The sequence below is a fragment of the Pecten maximus genome, chromosome 9 (assembly GCF_902652985.1).
Source record: "Pecten maximus chromosome 9, xPecMax1.1, whole genome shotgun sequence".
NCBI lineage: Eukaryota > Metazoa > Mollusca > Bivalvia > Pectinida > Pectinidae > Pecten > Pecten maximus.
The window spans coordinates 42,972,415-43,000,102 of NC_047023.1; the positions used below are offsets into that span (position 1 = coordinate 42,972,415).

At 40.0% G+C, this 27,688-nt stretch overlaps 1 protein-coding gene across 1 annotated transcript in view; it reads right to left on the reverse strand.

Annotated features, from left to right (window-relative positions):
- Positions 1 to 8,089, reverse strand: part of LOC117334758 (ADAMTS-like protein 1) — a 45,318-nt gene extending 37,229 nt beyond the window's left edge. The window contains exon 1 of the mRNA XM_033894554.1: positions 7,180 to 8,089. Within this exon, the coding sequence (XP_033750445.1) occupies positions 7,180 to 7,218 (39 nt within the window). The 5' untranslated portion in view covers positions 7,219 to 8,089. The remainder of the gene's footprint in view (positions 1 to 7,179) is intronic.
- Between the last annotated feature and the right edge of the window lie 19,599 nt (positions 8,090 to 27,688).

Consider the following 27,688-nt stretch of genomic DNA (forward strand, 5'->3'; position numbering starts at 1 on the left):
AAGTCACTTCTGGTTAAAAAATTGATGTCAATTCCTATTAACCTCAATTCATGTTTTAGATTGATATAGAAATTCTACCTCTTATTTGCGCTTCCATGAAATGAAATTGTCATAACATCGAAAATATAACCTATTTTTTTTTTATAAATAAAGTTGGTATTCAAGCAGCATACACCCATATATATACTTTTGTCTCTAAATGAAGCTTGGTGAGTTTAGTTTATTTTGTTTATCGTCCTATCAACAGGGTAATTTAAGGACTACGTGAACTACCTGTCTAAAATTCACCAGCGCTTGAAAAATGAATAAAAGACACATAGCAGACGGAAAAGAGGAATGTTGTCGTTTGTGATTTTTATTTACATCATTGATCCAGCTGAGGTCGATTTTCTACGTAATCCGCGCTAACCCGAACATAATACTGGAAATATACCGGCTCTCACTGATACGTAATCCGCGCTAACCCGAACATAGTACTGGAAATATACCGGCTCTCACTGATACGTAATCCGCGCTAACCCGAACATAGTACTGGAAATATACCGGCTCTCACTGATATGTAATCCGCGCTAACCCGAACATAATACTGGAAATATAGCGGCTCTCACTGATATGTAATCCGCGCTAACCCGAACATAATACTGGAAATATACCGGCTCTCACTGATATGTAATCCGCGCTAACCCGAACATAATACTGGAAATATACCGGCTCTCACTGATATGTAATCCGCGCTAACCCGAACATAATACTGGAAATATACCGGCTCTCACTGATATGTAATCCGCGCTAACCCGAACATAATACTGGAAATATACCGGCTCTCATTGATATGTAATCCGCGCTAACCCGAACATAATACTGGAATATACCGGCTCTCATTGATATGTAATCCGCGCTAACCCGAACATAATACTGGAAATATACCGGCTCTCATTGATATGTAAAGGGTAATATTAGAGTCGGACAACCTTGACATGAGACCTCCCGAGACTCCAACTTCCGGTCATCCCTATTACTTCATACTCGTTAATTCAGAGTTTAGTCCATACAGTATTATATTAGAATATGCTGTTATGATCAACTTCGATCCGTGTAATGTTACGATTCTAAAACTGAAAAAAGAAGCTAACAGTAAAAACCGAACAAAAACATTTTTGAATGAAACAAATAGTTCGAAGAGAAAATATTCTTGTCGCCATTGACACCCTCTGCAGAGCCACCTATTGCTCCCGCACCAAGTAATAAATGAAGTTACCCATATTTACTATTGCATTTTATTAAGCATGCTCAGCAGCCAATTCGTGTTCCTTATTTGCATTTTCATTATAATGATAATATAAACAAATGACCAATCATGCATCACCTCTCATCAAACATTGTCGGTTCTTCCAGCCAGTTGAAAAATGGACGCGTTTGTGTTGATGTGGGGAGCTAGAGGTTTAATCTTAATTCTCAACAGTTGAATGGGATGCCCAATTGGTCATCCATTACGATATATAAGATATATAGTTATTGTTCTACAGTGGTAGATGTCTCGGGTTGTGTTAATGGTTTCTTGGTCTAGCCACGCTACGGTGTATATCGAGATTCTCAGAACTGCAAGCTGGATTATCGCTGTCAACGTACAAAAAATGTAGCCCCATGATCGAAAGGTATATGGATTTGAAGAGTAAGGCTTTCTGCGCAAATCGATGCCGGGCTACGTGGGTGTACACAATATACTTTTGAGCTATGAGTTTCAAAATAAAGTCCTGCTGTCCAAAGGTAAGTCTGATTGTGTCCTTGCAGTGTTTATTACCTCTTATGCAATTCACTGCCGGCCCCTGTCATCGCCCTTAGTGACCAAGAACAATAATGAGACGTCCCGAAAACATTGTTTACTGTTAATGTGTATTTGAGAGGCATCCCGAAGGAATATTTCTAACTTTTGTGTGTTTAATATAAGTGGACTTGAGACGATTTATTGATAAAAGATGGTTTCGAGATAAACATTTAACTGAAATATCCTGCTTATAAGTCTGTCGAAGTCACGTGAGGACTCGAACCCACGTCTACCAACACACCAGGGTTCTAAAGCATGAAAACGCTCTCGAGTATGAGGTCACGGCCGAACGATCATTATATCAAAGTTAAATATAATAAGTTTGATGTATTGATGTGCCAAAAGTTGGCCTTGTCTTGGCCAACACTGTTTGCAGACATTGTAGAGAAAGGCAATGTAAAATGTTCCTTGTGTTGTACTTCTGAAATGGACAGGTGTATTTGCGTTCTGAAGTTTAATTATTGTGGCAATATTCCAGAATGAGTAAAAGAAACCATACCTATTAATGTGTCAAAATACCATAACATGTTTATGTTTAGACATTCATTTGACATGAAATATCATACCTGTACAGTGGGAACAAAAAATACTGGTATCTATCTATACAGTGGGAACAAAAAATACTGGTATCTATCTATACAGGGGCACAAAAATACTGGTATCTATCTATACATGGGCACAAAAATACTGGTATCTATCTATACAGGGGGCACAAAACACTGGTATCTATCTATACAGGGGGCACAAAAACACTGGTATCTGGAGTGGATGTTCTGTCCTATATATATCTGTACAGTGGGCACGAAAACACTTGTATCTGGAGTGGATGTTCTGTCCTATATATATCTATACAGCGGGCATAAAAAACACTGATATCTGTAGTGGATGTTCTGCCCTATATATATCTATACAGTGGGCATAAAACACTGGTATCTGGAGTGGATGTTCTGTCCTATATATATCTATACAGTGGGCATAAAAACACTGGTATCTGTAGTGGATGTTCTGCCCTATATATATCTGTACAGTGGGCACAAAAACACTGGTATCTGTAGTGGATGTTCTGTCCTATATATATCTATACAGTGGGCATAAAACACTGGTATCTGTAGTTGGTGTTCTGTCCTATATATATCTATACAGTGGGCATAAAAACACTGGTATCTGTAGTGGATGTTCTGCCCTATATATATCTGTACAGTGGGCACAAAAACACTGGTATCTGTAGTGGATGTTCTGTCCTATATATATCTGTACAGTGGGCACAAAAACACTGGTATCTGGAGTGGATGTTCTGCCCTATATATATCTATGCAGTGGGTACAAAAACACTGGTATCTGTAGTGGATGTTCTGTCCTATATATATCTATACAGTGGGCACAAAAAACACTGGTATCTGTAGTGGATGTTCTGCCCTTTATACATCTATACAGTGGGCACAAAAAACACTGGTATCTGTAGTGGATGTTCTGTCCTATATATATCTATACAGTGGACACAAAACACTGGTATCTGTAGTGGATGTTCTGTCCTAGATATATCTATACAGTGGGCACACAAACTAGTATCTGGAGTGGATGTTCTGTCCTATATATATCTATACAGTGGGCACACAAACTAGTATCTGGAGTGGATGTTCTGTCCTATATATATCTGTACAGTGGGCACAAAAATACTGGTATCTGTAGTTGGTGTTCTGTCCTATATATATCTATACAGTGGGCATAAAAACACTGGTATCTGTAGTGGATGTTCTGCCCTATATATATCTGTACAGTGGGCATAAAAACACTGGTATCTGTAGTTGGTGTTCTGTCCTATATATATCTATACAGTGGGCATAAAAACACTGGTATCTGTAGTGGATGTTCTGTCCTATATATATCTGTACAGTGGGCATAAAAACACTGGTATCTGTAGTTGGTGTTCTGTCCTATATATATCTATACAGTGGGCATAAAAACACTGGTATCTGTAGTGGATGTTCTGTCCTATATATATCTATACAGTGGGCATAAAAACACTGGTATCTGTAGTGGATGTTCTGCCCTATATATATCTGTACAGTGGGCATAAAAACACTGGTATCTGTAGTTGGTGTTCTGTCCTATATATATCTATACAGTGGGCATAAAAACACTGGTATCTGTAGTGGATGTTCTGTCCTATATATATCTATACAGTGGGCATAAAAATACTGGTATCTGTAGTTGGTGTTCTGTCCTATATATATCTGTACAGTGGGCACAAAAAACACTGGTATCTGTAGTGGATGTTCTGCCCTATATATATCTGTACAGTGGGCACAAAAACACTGGTATCTGTAGTGGATGTTCTGTCCTATATATATCTGTACAGTGGGCACAAAAACACTGGTATCTGGAGTGGATGTTCTGTTCTATATATATCTATACAGTGGGACACAAGACCACTAGTATATGGAGTGGATGTTCTGTCCTATATTTGTCTTCAACACGATACAATACATCTGAACTATGAACCAATAAAACACCCGAGTCCTGTGCTGTAGAGCCGATGTCGCGTTATCACAAGAACTTCCGCTTTTACCCATTCGTTTAAGATTGGTCTTTTTTGTCTTAATTTCTAGGGAAAATATTCAACCGTAAAGAAATTTCAAGTAGTAAGCTACGAATATCTAGAACTTAGCTTAAGTATGAATAATTTCAATGGGGATTAGAGCCTATTATCGGAACGGCCCAGCCAAAGGCCCGGAAAAAAGCCTTGCAGCTGTCTTTAAATACTTTAAGGTGTCGTATATATGTAAAAAGCAGTGATGAAATGTTCAATTAGCTAACTTTAGAAATTGATATCCAGTTGGATTTTAAAAAAAAATTTGTCAGACATCTCGTACAGCTTCACGTTTCTGTTGGTATGAAATATTAACTTCAATGATTGAAAAATGTTAGCTGACGTTGTAATTAAGCGATATTTTTTTTTTAATTTTTGTGTATGTGAGAAGCTATTTCTATTACATGTACTTAATTAGTGGTGTGTTGTATATAAGTGCTTTAATTGCAATTCGTTTTAAATTCACGGAGCTTAACTTGTTTGCAATAAAGGACTCGTTTCTGGAAAACATTGCTGGCACACGTGCCGACGGTATAAACATGTTGATGGGTGTTTGTGTCCCGTCCATGACCCAACAGTGATGTCGTTTTCTCATTGAGACTCAAAATCACAGTCCTGGATAAAAAGGAAGTCACGTTCTCGACATCACTATCAAAATAGTTACATAGGAATCCGATTTCAGACTGCTTGTCGGAGAAAGGAACATCCGAATTAATGGAGTTTAGGGTAGTTTTCGGCCTTGTCCACCTAGTTTTAAATAATATACAATTTTAAATCATATATATGCTTTGCGTCTCTGTAATGCACGCGAGCTATTTTGTCGCCGAATGCATCGGGTGTGTTTGTATTGCAGTATGTAACCGCCATGATGATCCCGACAAGAGTCAATACTGGAGTAGAGTCAATCAATCAAACACGTGTAAACAGATCAACCAATCAGCCATGAACGTAAAGTAGGGCAAATAAGCAACAAATCAACCAAGAAAATAGGTGTTTAACTCAATAAAGTATCGGGACTAAGGTTTGTCTAGAGATCTGTCTGGTTTGGATACTAACTTATACAATATATTTATATACCGATTGGGACGGCGATATACACAAACAGCATGACATTGTCACGGTCAGGATATTTCGTGTCAAAACAGTTTTAATTTATCGTTAAGAGTTATGAATTAGATAAACTCATTCTATCTAATCCTATATAAATCCTTTCAGAGTTTAAATTCAATTTATGGTGTAGTGTTAAACGTCTCCCGGGAATTCAATGGGTTGGCCTAGATTTTGTAAAGACGCAACACAAAAGTCTGCGGTTTCAAATTCAAGATAATTTAGGTAATCGTACAAGATACATTCCTCCATTCCGAAAGGAATTTTCCCTCAGCTTACAAAACATTGATAAATCGTAAAAGTCAGTCTGATATAAACTCAGACTGCAATGCCAGATATTCAGAAAGCTATTTAATACCTAATATGCCATTTTCGCCTAGCTCGCTGCCAAAGTCATAAGGACACCTATTTCGTTTGTTTTTTTTTTCATTTTCTTCCCCGACTCCTTAGAATTAACGTTGGATGCCATATTTAACGAAAATAAGCTAGGGCCAGGCTGCTAAGGACCACCTTATACATGTCCATGTATTTTAGCTCCTGAATTGTCCACGCAAATATTTCACATACATGTACAACCCGTGTTCATTTAGTTCCTGATATCTAATAAAATTATAATTCAACATAAGTGCCTATGTAGCGTAATGTTAAGTCGATTGCAATTTCATTGACACGAATGTAAGATTCTTTTAATCAAATATGTCATACATAAGACAGGCAATTCTTATTCGGACAGTATATTTTTTCACTGCCGTGACAATATATGTATGACGTCAACAATAATAAGGTGACGTCAAATGTATGTATTACGTCACACTATTTTACAAATGTCTCGCGATTAACATGGATGTAATAACACTGCTGAAGATCGGTTAGACCATACTTTATATGGAATCTGAATGAGTTTAATAAAATCTCACATAAAACGATAACAAATTTAGATACTTTTTATCACATAACTGAAAAAATATCATTCACATTTCGTCTATCACGTCAGTGTCAATATTATGACGTCACAATCGACATTTGACTTTTCTGACCAATGAAAAACGGTCTAGTGACTTTTGACTTTTCTGACCAATGAAAAACGGTCTAGTGTATAGTACACTAGTAGTTTATGCAAAAACATTAAATGGGCGTATTCATTGGATAACAGGACGTTTATGTGATTAATAAATATTCACTCCTACCTCGATGGTCCTTAACAATTTGAATACACAAATACTTGTCCCAAGGTGTGAGATCTAATTTCATTACATGGTATCGTCTTCCATAGTTATATGTATGTAAACGTCCCCATTGTAAGAAAGTCTATAAATTATGCACTGCACATGCTACCGGTATCAAGTGTATACCTGGAGCGGAGGACGTCACATTCCGGACATAACTTCACAGGTAGCAGATGTCTCCGTGCATAATATAAACTTGTTAGCTGTTGTATTATTTACGCACCTGTTGGGAATCAACACCTTACGTAAGCGTCCACGGTTACTTACATACAAACATACAGTATCGAAACAAGCCCAATCGATAACATGTCAAAGGTAAATTAGGTTTGTGGCGTGACGCGCGAATACATGTAAAATATACAAAGTTATCAAATATAGCTGTTGGGAAGCAAAACAATCAACAAATAAGTAAACAAATGTTATTTACTTACCAGCAGTATGTATAGACATGTATGTATGGCGAGCGTCATTGATGTATTAATCAGTTGTATTCCTAGGAACGGGATCCAAATCCATGAGGAGTAGTAATGTGTCCAGAGAGCGGTAATATCTCTAGTCGGAGCTGATAAAATATTTGTTCATAATTAAAACTTTGATATCTGTTATTATATCCGAATCTTCCTCATTAACGGAAGGTTTACTGAGTTGCACTTTGTCTCTACCTGTATATAAAGTAATTTCCTTTTTATAGACACACAAAGATACACACTGGGGGAAATCTCCGTATTCCTCTATCAGTAATGGGTCTCCTGTTGTTTATAAGATAATGCTTATATAAATTGCATTCTTTTCTCACAGAATGGAATTCCAGGAATGCAATTAGCTATGTCCAAGCATTTCATTCCTGCCCACATACTCTTCCATCTGGGCTATTAGTCTTTCCACTATTTTAAGCATGTCTGTATATCACAACTTATAGAAAAACAACAAACATTTTCGTCATTATATTCCAGTGTTTTTTCTCCTGTCTTGTGTCCGTTTCAGCGGACGTACAGACCATGTGAATCGGACACTGTATGTGACAGAACTCAGCAGAAGTAAGATATTCCTCCTCGACAAATCCACCATTAACTTACGACAATAAAACTGGACAAAGAAACGCCTCCTGACAATAGCTACACCAACTGTAAAGATAGAGAAAATGAAGACGTGAAGTTAAACAAACACGCTGTCAATACCTCATAAAGTTTCACTGTTCAAACTTAAGTAAATCCAAGTTATTCATCCCCTCACAAAAATTGCCTTTGAAATTCACTGAAGCAGACGACATAAGTATATAAACAGCTTCCGCTTAGAGTTTGGCGGACCTATTCACAGAGCGTACAAGTACACGCTCACTGGTCCACTGAAGACCTAGCGGGCTCGCCACCAATCCACAAGTTTTTCATTATATACATACATCTTTTCTTTTGGCATACACTTTATATAATTGGAACCACGATAGGTAGTTCAGATTATACAATACTCACTTATAAAAAAAACCTTCTTCTCATTTTGTGAGCGCGTGTATTGCACGTTATTGCTTAATTTGCATCCGATAAAAAGAAGAATCGTGTATTTTTGTAAACATTTGTTTTCACTTGAATGAATAGGTATCATTACCTACAAGTAGAGTTTCCACGTTCCACGTAAGCATATTCTTTCTCGATAAACCTGGAGAAGCGTCTGTAATAGATCAGTTTGGTCAGTGTTAGTAATAGTGGAATTGGAGAGGGGATAGTGTTGGGCGGGGAGGGGGGTAATCTTAGGTCCATCTGTGTTGTGTCAGAGGAGGATTATAATGTATACCAGTGATGACAGGAGAGATCCGTGTTTTATTGAGACAACCGGACATACATTACGGCGGATACACAATACACTTCTGTACAATATGATGTGACTGGTAATTGACCGGCTACTATCCAAAGCATGCGAGACTTTTGGGGGGGTGGGGTGGGGTGGGGGGTGGGGGGGGGGGGGGGGGGGGGGGGGGGGGGGGGGGGGGGGGGGGGGGGGGGGTGGGGGGGGGGGTGGAAGGGGGATTTGAGATTACCCCCCCCCCCCTTTCCCTACTCCGTTTACAGCCACGAATGTGATGAATACATCTGCTGTACCCTGAATTATATCACCTCCCTTCCCACTTTCTCACTACCGTTTCCTTCTTAATCTTTTGATTGTTAGCCCAACAATAACTGTTGTGGGTTATCTCCCCTGTAGGAGACTTTACGTTCAGCTCGGCTTTCGACCGGCTAGAGGACCGGCTAGTCAGTTATTCATATCATCAACCCTTGTGTGGGGTCATGACCGTCTAGTCAGTTGTAGATATCATCAGCCCTCGTTAGGGGTCATGACCGGCTAGTCAGTTGTAGATATCATCAGCCCTTGTGTGGGTCATGACCGGCTAGTCAGTTGTAGATATCATCAGCCCTTGTGTGGGGTCATGACCGGCTAGTCAGTTGTCTATATCATCAGCCCTTGTGTAGGGTCATGACCGGCTAGTCAGTTGTAGATATCATCAGACCTTGTGTGGCGTCATGACCGGCTAGTCAGTTGTCTATATCATCAGCCCTTGTGTAGGGTCATGACCGGCTAGTCAGTTGTCTATATCATCAGCCCTTGTGTAGGGTCATGACCGGCTAGTCAGTTGTAGATATCATCAGACCTTGTGTGGCGTCATGACCGGCTAGTCAGTTGTCTATATCATCAGCCCTTGTGTGGGGTCATGACCGTCTAGTCAGTTGTAGATATCATCAGCCCTCGTTAGGGGTCATGACCGGCTAGTCAGTTGTAGATATCATCAGCCCTTGTGTGGGTCATGACCGGCTAGTCAGTTGTCTATATCATCAACCCTTGTGTGGGGTCATGACCGTCTAGTCAGTTGTAGATATCATCAGCCCTCGTTAGGGGTCATGACCGGCTAGTCAGTTGTAGATATCATCAGCCCTTGTGTGGGTCATGACCGGCTAGTCAGTTGTAGATATCATCAGCCCTTGTGTGGGGTCATGACCGGCTAGTCAGTTGTCTATATCATCAGCCCTTGTGTAGGGTCATGACCGGCTAGTCAGTTGTAGATATCATCAGACCTTGTGTGGCGTCATGACCGGCTAGTCAGTTGTCTATATCATCAGCCCTTGTGTAGGGTCATGACCGGCTAGTCAGTTGTCTATATCATCAGCCCTTGTGTAGGGTCATGACCGGCTAGTCAGTTGTAGATATCATCAGACCTTGTGTGGCGTCATGACCGGCTAGTCAGTTGTCTATATCATCAGCCCTTGTGTGGGGTCATGACCGGCTAGTCAGTTGTAGATATCATCAGCCCTTGTGTGGGGTCATGACCGGCTAGTCAGTTGTCTATATCATCAGCCTTTGTGTGGGGTCATGACTGGCTAGTCAGTTGCCTATATCATCAGCCCTTGTGTGGGGTCATGACCGGCTAGTCAGTTGTAGATATAATCAGCCCTTGTGTGGGGTCATGACCGGCTAGTCAGTTGTCTATATCATCAACCCTTGTGTGGGGTCATGACCGGCTAGTCAGTTGTCTATATCATCAGCCCTTGTGTAGGGTCATGACCGGCTAGTCAGTTGTAGATATCATCAGACCTTGTGTGGCGTCATGACCGGCTAGTCAGTTGTCTATACCATCAGCCCTTGTGTGGGGTCATGACCGGCTAGTCAGTTGTAGATATCATCAGCCTTTGTGTGGGGTCATGACTGGCTAGTCAGTTGTCTATATCATCAGCCCTTGTGTGGGGTCATGACCGGCTAGTCAGTTGTAGATATAATCAGCCCTTGTGTGGGGTCATGACCGGCTAGTCAGTTGTCTATATCATCAACCCTTGTGTGGGGTCATGACCGGCTAGTCAGTTGTTGATATCATCAGCCCTTGTGTGGGGTCATGACTGGCTAGTCAGTTGTCTATATCATCAACCCTCGTTAGGGGTCATGACTGGCTAGTCAGTTGTAGATATCATCAACCCTAACCCTAACCCTTGTGTGGGGTCATGACCGGCTAGTCAGTTGTCTATATCATCAACCCTTGTGTGGGGTCATGACCGGCTAGTCAGTTGTAGATATCATCAGCCCTTGTGTGGGGTCATGACCGGCTAGTCATTTGTAGATATCATCAGCCCTTGTGTGGGGTCATGACCGGCTAGTCAGTTGTTGATATCATCAACCCTTGTGTGGGGTCATGACCGGCTAGTCAGTTGTAGATATCATCAACCCTTGTGTGGGGCCATGACTGACTAGTCAGTTATTGATATCATCAGCCCTTGTGTGGGGTCATGGCCGGCTAGTCAGTTGTAGATATCATCAGCCCTTGTGTGGGGTCATGGCCGGCTAGTCAGTTGTCTATATCATCAACCCTTATGTGGGGCCATGACCGGCTAGTCAGTTGTAGATATAATCAGCCCTTGTGTGGGGTCATGACCGGCTAGTCAGTTGTCTATATAATCAGCCCTTGTGTGGGGTCATGACCGGCTAGTCATTTGTAAATATCATCAGCCCTTGTGTGGGGTCATGACCGGCTAGTCAGTTGTAGATATCATCAGTCCTTGTGTGGGGTCATGACTGGCTAGTCAGTTGTCTATATCATCAACCCTTGTGTGGGGTCATGACTGGCTAGTCAGTTGTAGATATCATCAGTCCTTGTGTGGGGTCATGACTGGCTAGTCAGTTGTCTATATCATCAACCCTTGTGTGGGGTCATGACTGGCTAGTCAGTTGTCTATATCATCAGCCCTTGTGTGGGGTCATGACCGGCTAGTCAGTTGTAGATATCATCAGCCCTTGTGTGGGGTCATGACCGGCTAGTCAGTTGTCTATATCATCAGTCCTTGTGTGGGGTCATGACCGGCTAGTCAGTTGTAGATATCATCAGCCCTTGTGTGGGGTCATGACCGGCTAGTCAGTTGTCTATATCATCAGCCCTTGTGTGGGGTCATGGCCGGCTAGTCAGTTGTAGATATCATCAGCCCTTGTGTGGGGTCATGACCGGCTAGTCAGTTGTCTATATCATCAGCCCTTGTGTGGGGTCATGACTGGCTAGTCAGTTGTCTATATCATCAGCCCTTGTGTGGGGTCATGGCCGGCTAGTCAGTTGTCTATATCATCAGCCCTTGTGTGGGGTCATGACTGGCTAGTCAGTTGTCTATATCATCAACCCTTGTGTGGGGTCATGACTGGCTAGTCAGTTGTCTATATCATCAGCCCTTGTGTGGGGTCATGACCGGCTAGTCAGTTGTAGATATCATCAGCCCTTGTGTGGGGTCATGACCGGCTTGTCAGTTGTCTATATCATCAGTCCTTGTGTGGGGTCATGACCGGCTAGTCAGTTGTAGATATCATCAGCCCTTGTGTGGGGTCATGACCGGCTAGTCAGTTGTCTATATCATCAGCCCTTGTGTGGGGTCATGGCCGGCTAGTCAGTTGTAGATATCATCAGCCCTTGTGTGGGGTCATGACCGGCTAGTCAGTTGTCTATATCATCAGCCCTTGTGTGGGGTCATGACTGGCTAGTCAGTTGTCTATATCATCAGCCCTTGTGTGGGGTCATGGCCGGCTAGTCAGTTGTCTATATCATCAGCCCTTGTGTGGGGTCATGACTGGCTAGTCAGTTGTAGATATCATCAGTCATTGTGTGGCGTCATGACCGGCTAGTCAGTTGTCTATATCATCAGCCCTTGTGTGGGGTCATGGCCGGCTAGTCAGTTGTCTATATCATCAGCCCTTGTGTGGGGTCATGGCCGGCTTGTCAGTTGTCTATATCATCAGCCCTTGTGTGGGGTCATGGCCGGCTTGTCAGTTGTCTATATCATCAGCCCTTGTGTGGGGTCATGACTGGCTAGTCAGTTGTAGATATCATCAGCCCTTGTGTGGGGTCATGGCCGGCTAGTTAGTTGTCTATATCATCAGCCCTTGTGTGGGGTCATGGCCGGCTAGTCAGTTGTAGATATCATCAGACCTTGTGTGGCGTCATGACCGGCTAGTCAGTTGTCTATATCATCAGCCCTTGTGTGGGGTCATGACCGTCTAGTCAGTTGTAGATATCATCAACCCTTGTGTGGGTCATGCTACGTTTCCTTGCATAACATTTCTGCCCGACGGCACTATCTAAGCGTCCGTCAGTGGCAATATGACCCATGGACATATTCTTGACCCAAATAGTACCCAAATCCTATTTTACACAGAGTACTATAATAGTAGTCGTTTCTTGGCATGGCCTCGCAGGTTCCTAACTCCAGAAATACCACATCACAGTTACATGTACCATAGAATGACATGGACATCGATTACCGAACTCCTGTACATTAAAATGACATGGACATCGATTACCGAACTCCTGTACATTAAAATGCACTATGTCCGCAATATTCTACAATATGAGGTCGAGGCACGATTTTATATTTTGTGCATGCCGGCGATACCAAAAGTGAATTTAAAATTCATCCAGTCATTCAGGACCCGTAGCGATTTTAAAGATCAATCCCTATTATCCCTATTGAGTCCTGTCCTCCGACCCCAGGGGAGTCACGTCCTCCATTTTTACATTGGGTTTCCTTAGCCCTATAAAGCTGGTCAGCTATACAGCACATTTTACAGACTTATATAACACAGGTGATCATCTAGTTGTTAAAAGGTGCTTACCATCATGACCTCGGGCTGTTACCAAGAATTGAAAATACTGCAAGAGTGAACATTTACTTTAATTTGTATGGAAATCCCAATTCATTTTTATAATGGGCTTGACCACAATCATCTTTTATTTCGAAATTCTGTCAGACAAGCATGCCGTTTTTTACATATAAGAAAAACAAGGGGAAATACACAATCACTAAAACTCTAAATTAAGTCGAGTTATGTAGAGAAATCAGGCGGAGATTGTTTTTACCTTTCTCTTCCCGTATAATTAACGGCACAACAGAAAATGATGACCTCGTTTTCGATTACCAAGCTTCCGCCTTATCATACAAAGTCTCGAGAAGTGAGCATGTTGTCACGATAACACAAAAATATACGTCTTCTCAAACGATAAAGGTTATCTAATGCGCGTGCTTCTCGCGTACATTATCACATTGGGCCCCCTAATCTGCACGTGCAAATCTTGATAAATTACCATAATTGTTGTGACGCTGTCTGAATATCTTTATTTTTTAAGCATTTGACCACTTCCATCTGCCACTCCCCAAATTCTTAATACCAGTGTTCACTCCCTACCGATATCAATTCATTCATTCCCTCCAATCAAATCCTCGTGCGGCTCAGTGGTAATTGTTCGACCGCACGTGGAAATACGTCGGTTTCCTCCCACAATTAGCCCTTCTCGCGCACTCCCATCTGAGCTAATAAGAGTGATTCAGTTGAATAACTTGTACTTCAATTATTGTAAATAAACAATCTTTATAGTTTTACAATTCGTACGTAGAGAAAAATTGCAATTTGGAATAGTCTACAAATATAGAAATCGACATGGCTGGTCATGACTGATTATCTATCTCTAGGACGTACTAAGACTATCTCTAGGACGTACTAACACTATATCGAGGACGTACTAACACTATGTTTAGGACGTACTAGCACTATCTCTAGGACGTACTAACACTATATCTAGGACGTACTAACACTATATTTAGGACGAACTAACACTATCTCTAGGACGTACTAACACTATCTCTAGGACGTACTAACACTACATCTAGGACGTACTAACACTATCTCTAGGACGTACTAACACTATCTCTAGGACGTACTAACACTATATCTGGGGCGTACTAACACTATATCTAGGACGTACTAACACTATCTCTAGGACGTACTAACACTATCTCTAGGACGTACTAACACTATATCTAGGACGTACTAACACTAAATCTAGGACGTACTAACACTATATCTAGGACGTACTAACACTATCTCTAGGACGTACTAACACTATATCTAGGACGTACTTACACTATATCTAGGACGTACTAACACTATATCTAGGACGTACTAACACTATCTCTAGGACGTACTAACACTATCTCTAGGACGTACTAACACTGTATCTAGGACGTACTAACACTATCTCTAGGACGTACTAACACTATATCTAGGACGTACTAACACTATATTAAGGACGTACTAACACTATCTCTAGGACGTACTAACACTGTATCTAGGACGTATTAACACTGTATCTAGGACGTATTAACACTATCTCTAGGACGTACTAACACTACATCTAGGACGTACTAACACTGTATCTAGGACGTACTAACACTATCTCTAGGACGTACTAACACTATATCTAGGACGTACTAACACTATATCTAGGACGTACTAACACTATCTCTAGGACGTACTAACACTTCATCTAGGACGTACTAACACTATCTCTAGGACGTACTAACACTATCTCTAGGACGTACTAACACTATATCTAGGGCGTACTAACACTATATCTAGGACGTACTAACACTATCTCTAAGACGTACTAACACTATATCTAGGACGTACTAACACTATCTCTAGGACGTACTAACACTATCTCTAGGACGTACTAACACTATCTCTAGGACGTACTAACACTATATCTAGGACGTACTAACACTATATCTAGGACGTACTAATACTATCTCTAGGACGTACTAACACTATATCTAGGACGTACTAACACTATCTCTAGGACGTACTAACACCGTCTCTAGGACGTACTAACACTGTATCTAGGACGTACTAACATTATCTCTAGGACGTACTAACACTATATCTAGGACGTAATAACACTATCTCTAGGACGTAGTAACACTATCTCTAGGACTTACTAACACTATCGCTAGGACGTACTAACACTATATCTAGGACGTACTAACAATATATCTAGGACGTACTAACACTATCTCTAGGACGTACTAACACTATATCTAGGACGTACTAACACTATATCTAGGATGTACTAACACTATCTCTAGGACGTACTAACACTATATCGAGGACGTACTAACATTATCTCTAGGACGTACTAACACTATATCTAGGACGTACTAACCCTATCTCTAGGACGTACTAACACTATCTCTAGGACGTACTAACACTATCTCTAGGACGTACTAACACTATATCTAGGACGTACTAACACTATCTCTAGGACGTACTAACACTATATCTAGAACGTACTAACACTATATCTAGGACGTACTAACACTGTATCTAGGACGTACTAACACTATCTCTAGGACGTACTAACACTATCTCTAGGACGTACTAACACTATATCTAGGACGTACTAACCCTATCTCTAGGACGTACTAACACTATTTCTAGGACGTACTAACACTATATCTAGGAAGTACTAACACTATATCTAGGACGTACTAACACTATATCTAGGACGTACTAACACTATATCTAGGACGTACTAACACTATATCTAGGACGTACTAACACTATATCTAGGACGTACTAACACTATGTCTAGGACGTACTAACACTATCTCTAGGACGTACTAACACTATCTCTAGGACGTACTAACACTATCTCTAGGACGTACTAACACTATATCTAGGACGTACTAACACTATATCTAGGATGTACTAACACTATATCTAGGACGTACTAACACTATCTCTAGGACGTACTAACACTATATCTAGGACGTACTATTATCTCTAGGACGTACTAACACTATCTCTAGGACGTACTAACACTATATCTAGGACGTACTAACACTATCTCTAGGACGTACTAACACTATATCTAGGACGTACTATTATCTCTAGGACGTACTAACACTATCTCTAGGACGTACTAACACTATCTCTAGGACGTACTAACACTATCTCTAGGACGTACTAACACTATATCTAGGACGTACTATTATCTCTAGGACGTACTAACACTATGTCTAGGACGTACTAACACTATCTCTAGGACGTACTAACACTATATCTAGGACGTACTAACACTATATCTAGGACGTACTATTATCTCTAGGACGTACTAACACTATCTCTAGGACGTACTAACACTATCTCTAGGACGTACTAACACTATATCTAGGACGTACTAACACTATATCTAGGACGTACTAACACTATCTCTAGGACGTACTAACACTATCTCTAGGACGTACTAACACTATATCTAGGACGTACTAACACTATATCTAGGACGTATTAACACTGCATCTAGGACGTACTAACACTATCTCTAGGACGTACTTACACTATATCTAGGACGTACTAACACTATATCTAGGACGTACTAACACTATCTCTAGGACGTACTAACACTATTTCTAGGACGTACTAACACTATATCTAGGACGTACTAACACTATATCTAGGACGTACTAACACTATATCTAGGACGTACTAACCCTATCTCTAGGACGTACTAACACTACATCTAGGACGTACTAACATTATATCTAGGACGTACTAACACTATATCTAGGACGTACTAACACTATCTCTACGACGTACTAACACTGTATCTAGGACGTACTAACACTATCTCTAGGACGTACTAACACTATATCTAGGACGTACTAACACTATATCTAGGACGTACTAACACTATATCTAGGAAGTACTAACACTATATCTAGGACGTACTAACACTATATCTAGGACGTACTAACACTATATCTAGGACGTACTAACACTATATCTAGGACGTACTAACACTATATCTAGGACGTACTAACACTATATCTAGGACGTACTAACACTATCTCTTGGACGTACTAACACTATATCTAGGACGTACTAACACTATGTCTAGGACGTACTAACACTATCTCTAGGACGTACTAACACTATCTCTAGGACGTACTAACACTATCTCTAGGACGTACTAACACTATATCTAGGACGTACTAACACTATCTCTAGGACGTACTAACACTATATCTAGGACGTACTAACACTATCTCTAGGACGTACTAACACTATATCTAGGACGTACTATTATCTCTAGGACGTACTAACACTATCTCTAGGAAGTACTAACATTATCTTATCTCTAGGACGTACTAACACTATCTCTAGGACGTACTAACACTATATCTGGGACGTACTATTATCTCTAGGACGTACTAACACTATGTCTAGGACGTACTAACACTATCTCTAGGACGTACTAACACTATATCTAGGACGTACTAACACTATATCTAGGACGTACTATTATCTCTAGGACGTACTAACACTATCTCTAGGACGTACTAACACTATCTCTAGGACTTACTAACACTATCTCTAGGACGTACTAACACTATATCTAGGACGTACTATTATCTCTAGGACGTACTAACACTATGTCTAGGATGTACTAACACTATCTCTAGGACGTACTAACACTATATCTAGGACGTACTAACACTATATCTAGGACGTACTAACACTATCTAGGACGTATTAACACTATATCTAGGACGTACTAACACTATATCTAGGACGTACTAACACTATATCTAGGACGTACTAACACTATCTCTAGGACGTACTAACACTATATCTAGGGCGTACTAATACTATATCTAGGACGTACTAACACTATATCTAGGACGTACTAACACTATATCTAGGACGTACTAACACTATATCTAGGACGTACTAACACTATCTCTAGGACGTACTAACACTATCTCTAGGACGTACTAACACTATATCTAGGACGTACTAACACTATATCTAGGACGTATTAACACTGCATCTAGGACGTACTAACACTATCTCTAGGACGTACTTACACTATATCTAGGACGTACTAACACTATATCTAGGACGTACTAACACTATCTCTAGGACGTATTATCATGATCTAGTGTTAGCTTCAACAAATTCAATTTGTCGTCTTGAACGAAAATCTGTACAAGTTTAAGGGTTGTTTTATATGTTTTATTATAAAATGTTTTAGTTTGAAGTCTTTAGATAGTTAGTTGGACGCTCGTTAGCAAGTGTATTCGGCGATTTTTCGGCTTTTGGCCATGTCTATATAGATGAACTTTTCTAATTTTTTCCCGGCGACGTTTGACCAAAATTCGTGAAAGAATGAAAGTGCTAAGAACCCAAGTGTGACCTTGGTCTTGGAAACTTGAAACAACAATGTCCGCAGTATTCTCATACTGAGCCTTTATAGAAAGTTTGACTAAAATCTGTCAAAGAAGTTGCTACTCCTCCCCCCTCCCCCAAACATACAACCCCCCCCCCCCCCCCCCCAACCCCCTCACCCCACCCCAACACACAGATAGTGTTAACACACAAACACATCCCCACACCCACACCAATATCCCAACCTATTTTATTGCGCCGGGACAAAACAATCAAAATGGTGATTGTTCAATAGAAACAATCACATGCAGTGACCGTTAGTCTTCTTTTGTTTTGGGAAGGCTGACAATCCCCGAAAAATACTTACAAACTCTGACCCTCGCCAGATAGAGAAATTGGCAGGGTTTTCCTCCAGCCTCGCTCTGGCATTCCTCGGATGAATAGCTGGCCGTAACTTGTCAATCATAGTTCTCGTGGCGGCGTTCCCTCTCGGGATATTTGTGAAGCGGAAGACGATTTTTTTGTTTTTTATCTCTATCTTGTTTCAGCAGGCAGTTCCTGGAGGGGAGATAATTGGAGATCACGTGGATTTTTAGACATTGTTATCATATAAGTATCAGGAGCATTTTGCAGCATACCTCACTTGAAAACTCATTATGCTGCAATCTATTGTAATTATGTCTGCGCGTTGTGTCTAATTATATTTCTAAAATATAAACAGAAAAAAATCTCTGTGGTTTCATTTTGGAAACTATCTAGATTAAAGAAACAAGATTATCTCCTACAACAACCATAGCAATCCGTTCTATAACAGTTCCGAGTATCTATAACCCTCTTACGAAGTTAATTAAGTTATACAATAAGCCCAAGTTGACATCATTTGGTTTCTTAATAACTCTACATTATTTGCCAAGATTAGACAATCAACCTTTGTATGTGAATTTAATATTTAGGCTAAAAGACCACCAATGATTTTGACACTTGAAATACCGCCGCGCGTCCGACCCCAGGACCCGGGTGGGGTAGGTTTGGTGGTAAGGGTATGGGATTGGGGTAAGGGATATGGAATTGGGGTAGTGCTGGGGTAAGGTTAGGCGTAGGGGTGGGGATATAGGAGAAGGGGTAGGGGGTGGGGGTGGGGGGGGGGGGGGGGATAGGAGTATGGGGTGAGGGTTAGAGGTAGCGGTAGGGGTAGAGCTGGGGTAGGCGTAGGGGTAAGGAAATGAGATAGGGGTAGGGATGGGGGTAGGAGTAGGGGTAGGGATGGGGGTAGGAGTAGGGGTAGGGTAGGGGTGGAGTCGGGGTAGGGTAGGGGTGGAGTCGGGGTAGGGTAGGGGTAGGAGTAGGGGTAGGAGTAGGGGTAGGGATGGGGGTAGGAGTAGGGGTAGGGTAGGGGTAGGAGTAGGGGTAGGGTAGGGGTGGAGTCGGGGTAGGGTAGGGGTGGAGTCGGGGTAGGGTAGGGGTAGGAGTCGGGGTAGGGTAGGGGTGGAGTCGGAGTAGGTTAGGGGTGGAGTCGGGGTAGGTTAGGGGTAGGAGTCGGGGTAGGGTAGGGGTGGAGTCGGGGTAGGGTAGGGGTATGAGTAGGGGTAGGTGATAGTCAGACAGTCTTGTTTGACTGATAGCATCGACATTAAACAGTTGATCAGCGACCTGTTCTTGTTTAAAAAAAACAACATGCCACGGATCAGTTCAACCTGAACATGTTTTAAGAGACTCTAGTGTTTTGATTTAACCCCCTTCTCCTCCTCACCCGCAAACCCTCCCTAAATGTTCTGTTTTTGTTGATGTATACAAACATGTCAAGATTTTCCGCTATTTTCAAGTTACCGAATCATCTTGATCTAAAGTGGAAACATGGAAGTAGGATTCGAGTGTGAAGTCATATGAGAGAAAAATAAAGTTTACCCCCACAAGCTTCGCACAAAGGAATTTTTTTTATCTCAAACGAAATGTATATTTAAGTGTAAATTATCACAGGCCTGAATGAAAACTCAAGAGGTTATTCCAAAGAGTGATAAGACCTTTATTTATCGCTTGGTTATTAAACAGTTCGGGATTCCAACTTCGCATTAAAAAACGCTATCTTCTTTGTCAAATAAACAATATAATATTGCCGAGCTTACTTACGTCCGTAAACACATTTAAACAAGTCAGATTACTGCAAACAAAGTATTTTAGTGGCGAATACATTTCAGCGTCTCTGGCGTTAAGGTGTTGAGCGAAATTATCATTATATACCACTGTTTTTTCCTGTTTTGTTTTCAATTACATATGGTGCTAAAATGTGAGTAATCAGAAGGGATCTCGCCATCTGGCGTAATTAAGGTGTGGACAAATAGAAATGAGTCCCTAGACGACGAGTACAGGAGAAAATAATGCAATGGATATCAATGATTATATACATAACATATACATCACATTAATATTGGCGGCACGTGCACCGCTAAAACATGCACGAGGGTTAATAAAATCCTATTGAACCGAAAACGTGAGTTACACATATATGGTTGTGATAAATTGATCTAGTTCTATTATAATGTCTGTTATACGCTGTCTCTCCCTCCCTCCCTCTCTTTTTCTCCACTATCTCTCTCTCTCTCCTATCTCTCTCTCCCCTCCCCTATCTCTCTCTCCCTCCAACCTCTCTCCCCTTCTCTGTCTCTCCCTCTCCTTTCTCTGTCTCTCCCTCCCTCTATCTCACTGTATCCCCCTCTTTCTCCCTCCCCTATATTTCTCTCCCTCCCCTATCTCTCTCTCTCCCCCATCTCTCTCCCTCTCCTATCCCTCTCTCTCCCTTCCCCTCTCTCCCCTTCACTGTCTCTCCCTCCCCTTTCTCTGTCTTTCCCTCCCCTTTCTCTGTCTCTCCCTCCCGCTATCTCACTCTATCCCCCTCCCCTCAAACCTCTCTCTCCCTCCGCCTATCTCTGTTCCCTCTCTCTCCCTCCCCTATCTCTTTCTTACACTCCCTCCATCCCTCTCTCTCCCTCGCCTATCTCTGTCCCCTCTCTTTCCCTCCCCTATATCTCTCCCTCCTCTTTCTCTCTATCCCCTCTCTTGTCGTGTAGACAAATCCTATTTTGTAATGAGTAATGAAGTAACGACAATGACCTTGACCACATACGTATCCGTCAGGTGGCGCCACTACTCAAACAATGCCCTTTGTTATTGATGCACTCCTGTGTTTCCAATACATGCATGTCGGTGTAACTCATAGAATTAATGAATAAACAAATTGACATCAGTTACCGTGGATATGTTCTTGACGTTGAACTCTTTTCAAACGAAAAGCCTGTCGTGTAATTTAGTATCACATACACCCTTAACCTGGTCCGAAAATGTTAAGACATCATTATCATACAACCATTTCCGGTCTTTCTTTTCTTTGTTATAACGATTGAAATTATTTTTCTGAACATTTTTGAGGTAATGTATCGCAATAATTGCTTCAAATGCTGTAAACCCTGATCAAATGTAGGTATTCCTATGTACCTAAGCCTTACCTCTGCTTTACCCACAGCGGCATGCCTAACACATGTACAGCGCAGTTGGTTATAATCGAATAATTTTGAAATTTGTTGGTATGTAACTTTAAACATATGTTTTCATGCATAACGAATCTGGAGCGCTTCTGGTGATTTTAAAGGAATAAACTACACACTCACACATCAAACACAATGATCTCTGGTATATTATGTTCAATTTGCCATATCAAACCGGCATTTCCGCTTCTACTTTAGAACTGCCACTACGGCGGGAATGGCAGACAGTGAGTGTAGATGTGTAGCTGTGGGCTATAGTTTGACCGCTCAGAACAATTTCATCTCTACGTGTAATGTATTAATGCGTACTGAGGCCATGAACAGGTAACAATATCTTCACACATAATGACGAAACTTAAAATCAGCCCAACATTGTTGTTGTAGAATGACAGTTGTACATTCAAGACTCGACTAATATCATTTTCGTATCATCTATCTCGAGTATTCGACTTAAATTCTAGAGATAAATAAAATAATATAAATATATAAATTCAAAATAAAAAAAACAAAACAAAAAAACAACAGGCATTACTTGTTGTGTGTTAGCGTTACGCTTCTTCATCCAGATTATGTAATCGTGTAGAAGAAGCCATTTTCCGAAATATTTCTGTAGCATTCACTCGAACGATTTTAGTAAACTGATTCGTCTTTTCGAAAGAGTTCTCGGACTTTATCCTAATATAAGGGATTGCAGTAGAGGTAATCCGAACGGATATCACAAATTTATTGTCCAATCAGAATGAAAAAAAAAAAAAAAAAAATCCACGAAAATATTAATGCGCTCATTCCGGGTAAATAACACTTTCGACTATCATCCTGGTAAATAGCATTTCTGGGGTGTGTGTTTCAAATAGCATTTCTATTGTCTGCCTTTTATATAGTGTAAACTAACTAATAATATTAATTGTTATCTGACTCACTATATAAATGGATATTAACCAAATTTGACTGTTTTCCTAAAAGATTAATTATAAAACATGCTACCTACATTGTACATGTATGAACTGTTGCCCGATCACGCGCTGCCCAATCGAACGCGCCTAATTACAAGCGTACAGATGACGGTGACCACACTAGGCCTACTTGGACTAAGACCACAATTAGCTTCGCTATATGTTTCATTGTAACATTAAAATTCATAATAAATTCCCAACATCTCATATGCAACTTTCCATCTCACCTGGCCAAGACCAACATCTGAGAAGCAAAATATAAAAGTTTCAACCCAGCATGTTCAGCATTTTCTGGAGATAGCTGTCAAAATGTGTCACCAACGTGGATTATATACATCCGGGTCAGGGGTAGAGGTCAAATCAGGACTCATCACACAGGGTCCTGGAGCACATAATAAATGATCAATATTATCATTTTACATCACAAAACCTAGATTGACATCTCTACTATAAATCCACATTAAATTCATCAACAGAAATCAAGTTCAAAGAGGCATTTGATTTGTTTTCCTGAAATACATACATTTTTGAGGGGACTTCATTCGTGGGGCCTGAACCCGGAAGTACTTAATTGTGGTCTTAGTCCACTTGTCGTCGTCGACAGGTTTGTAAACATCGGTCGACTGTAAATATGACTTCTAGGTTTGAAGACAAACGATGACGGGCTTTTAAATATCATAGAGAACAGAGACTCAGCTAATACCAGGAATATCACCAAGGGTTCTGTGAGTTATTAAATTTTGAATTTCAGACTGGTTTTTTTGTTGTAATTTATTCACTTCAATCACAGGGACACGTTACAATAATAATGTATGTATAAAATATATGGGGGGGTCGATATAAACATAACACAAGGGACAAAGCTCCGATTCTGGAAATCCCAGGGCGCCAATTTCAAATATAAATTAACAACACTTACTTTCAGTCTTTTTTCACGGGAATTGCTGCTAACGTTTCGTTATAAGTTATAGTTTTCACATATATAATCCTAAATTGTCAATCTGTTCTCATACTCCCCATTTTAAAGCACTTTGTCGGAAGTTTTCAATGTTCCCTCCAAAAAAGTGATGCTATGGACCGGAAGTTGCGCAACACCTTTCGAAAGGCGATGGACAATAGCAGCCAAAGGTAAGAAAACTCCCGAGGCAACCGGAAAGAGTCATATCCGCAGTGAATAATTTTGGCGGAATTTTTTAAACAAATCATGACTGATATCGTGTCTTGGTGAGTAATCGTTAATTAATCACTTTATGCGTTATCAGAAAATTATCAAACGTATTCCATAATTAGGAAGGGCCTTTTCTAAGTAGATTGTGATATGATATATTCAATGACACAACGTTTCAATATTTTTCTGGCATAATTTTAATGAAGGGCCCCAGCTGTTGCTCACATACATATGGCGCAATATTTGAAAAAAATATGTCTGATATTGCGTCTTGGTGAGTAATCGTTAATTAATCGCTTTATGCATTATCAGAAAATTACCAAACGTATTCCATAATTAGAAGAGGCCTTTTTAAGTAGATTTTGATATACTATATTCAGTAATACAAGGTGTCAATATCTTTTTCTGGCATAATTTTAATGAAATGCTCCAGTTGTTGCTCACATACTGAGTACCTTAAACATGCAACTAGAGCCTATTGGTGAATAAAAAGTTAAATCATTTGTAGATTGTGGTGCCCAGGCACTGGGAAATTAATTGATTACATATTTCAGAGTTATTAAAATAGTCATTATATTATGAATTAGGATCCATGTTATAAGTATAATAATGTACTTTTATTTTACATAAACATTTGATTTCTGAGGTTTGAGCAACCAAATGACGCTGTATGAGATCATATTTTTTTCAGATATTTCAAACCATTGAATTTAAGATTTAAATGAAAGGATAATTTCACCATGTCACAGGCCAATCAAGTCAGCAATATTATGAAAATGGCTTACATGTATCTTTTGATAATTTCAGTTATAAGAATTTTGATTACCCACAAGACACAAACTGATTGATATGAATTGATAATCTAGTAAATTTACAATTATTTAATTTTTTTCTTCAAAATTAAAGTATGACATACATGATTTAAGGTATTTCAAGTCAAGTCAAAGAACCAGGTAGAGGTCAAATGCTTTTTATTTCCCGAGATAAGCTGGCAATATGTGCAAATTCCTTAAATCTTTTCTACACAATTTTGACATCACCTGGTTTGAAAGCAGTATATAATGAGCTTATGTCAGCATGAATGTCTCAAAGTAATGTATTAATAAGTCATCCATTCCATAAAACATGGTACATTTAGATAGGCAGGGAGGAAAGTTTTGGTTGAAAGAGTGACAAACTATTTTTTCCGAATATCATGACTTTGCGATTTATTGCATGTTTTTTTTAATGAAAACTCGAAAGAATTTCTCAATTTAATACTTTTTAGACCAGACACAATATTTCCATACATAATGTAATCACATTCAACTCTGACATTTAGCACATCATGTATTCAGTATTCACACTCCTCACATGACATTTCAATACATCATGTTTTCATAGTCCCCACATGGAATTTCAATACAACTTGTGTATTCACACTCCCCACATGACATTTCAGTAGTTTAATTTATTTTATTCACACTTCTCACATGACATATACAGCTTGTGTATTCACACTCCTCACATGGAATTTCAATACAACTTGTGTATTCACACTGCCCACATGACATTTCAATACAGTTTAATGTATTCACACCCTTCACATGGAATTTCAATACAACTTGAGTATTCACACTCTTTACATGACATTTCAATACAGTTTAATGTATTCACACCCTTCACATGGAATTTCAATACAACTTGTGTATTAACACTCCCCACATGACATTTCAATACAACTTGTGTGTTCACACTCTTTACATGAAATTTCAATAGTTTAATGTATTCACACTCTTCACATGGAATTTCAATACAACTTGTGTATTCACACTCTTCACATGGAATTTCAATACAACTTGGGTATTCACACTCTTCACATGAAATTTCAATACAACTTGGGTATTCACACTCTTTACATGACATTTCAATACAACTTGTGTATTCACACTGCCCACATGGAATTTCAATACAACTTGAAAATTTGACAGCATGGATCACACTTTTAGCACAAACATTCTTGACAGTACCATTCATCAGGCAGATCATCCATGCTGTCCATTTTTAAACATACTGAATGATACCATTTGTCACATCCATCACAACCAATGGAATCAAAACTTGCGTCCCGTCCACAAATTCCACAAGGCCACAATGTCTTTTTTCGCTTTCCTTTACATTTTCCCTTTCCAACACTTCCCCGTTTTCTTTTACATTTAGAACCAGCTGGGTTATTACTCTCAGAAGTGTTGGAAATATCTGAGGTACTGGGAACATCAGAAACACTTGCACTAGACAGATCCAAAGCAGGGGCTGGAGGATTACCTGATGGACCAGGTACTACATCAATGTCAGGGTTGTCAGCAGAACCAATACCAATAACTTTTTCAGACATGATTTCTGATTGTAGTCTCTTATGTGAAGCTTCTTTGTCTTGAGTCCTGTCTGTTAAAATTGTTTTGAAATTGAACTTGAGTGATGTTTTCGAGTCAGTTCGCATTTTGATCTGCTTCCTAGTTGCTTCTTTCTTTTTAATGTTCTTTTCATCAGCATACTCCTTGCGAAACTGTGAAAGGGACATCAGTACATACTTTAAAATAACTTGAAGTAATGTGTTTAAGTCAAGTACTGAAACAGTTTCCAACTGTGTGAATAGGTTTTTCCATTGAGTCTCCAATTCAGAGTCATTTTCCAGTGACGATTTTAAGAAGTTACCAAAATTAGTACTGTATAACCTAAAATTGGCAGAACTTTGTAGAGTTCTTATCTTCTTGTCAAGTAACAGAAAGAAAGAGAAAGTAGAGTCATTGACCATTAAGAGACCACTGCGCATGTTCTGTTTCCTAGCAATCTCCTGAATGGATTCTCGGTCTACACATTCTACAGCTGGATCAGCTTCAAGATGTTCCAGAACTTTCTTAAGTGTTATATTTCTTTCAGTTTCTTTGATTTTTTTCACATTGTAAAGAGACCAGGAAATGTTTCTTCTACACTTTTTGATGAGAGCTGCGATACACCAGCCAGCAATATACCTTATCTTTGCCCTTCCCTCTCCAGATTCCTTAAAGTGTCTTCCTTGTTCTTTTGCTTCTTGTCTTAAGGTGTCACGAAGAGGTTCTGCTTTCTTATGAATAACGTGGTTTCTTAGTTTTGTAGATATTTTGTAAATAATATTATCATGAGCTGATGAAGGGTTTTGCCCTAGTAGGTATTTCACTTTCAATCGATAGTCATCAGAGCACACCAGAGTATTATAATTTCTGTAGAATAAATGTATGTCTTTGTT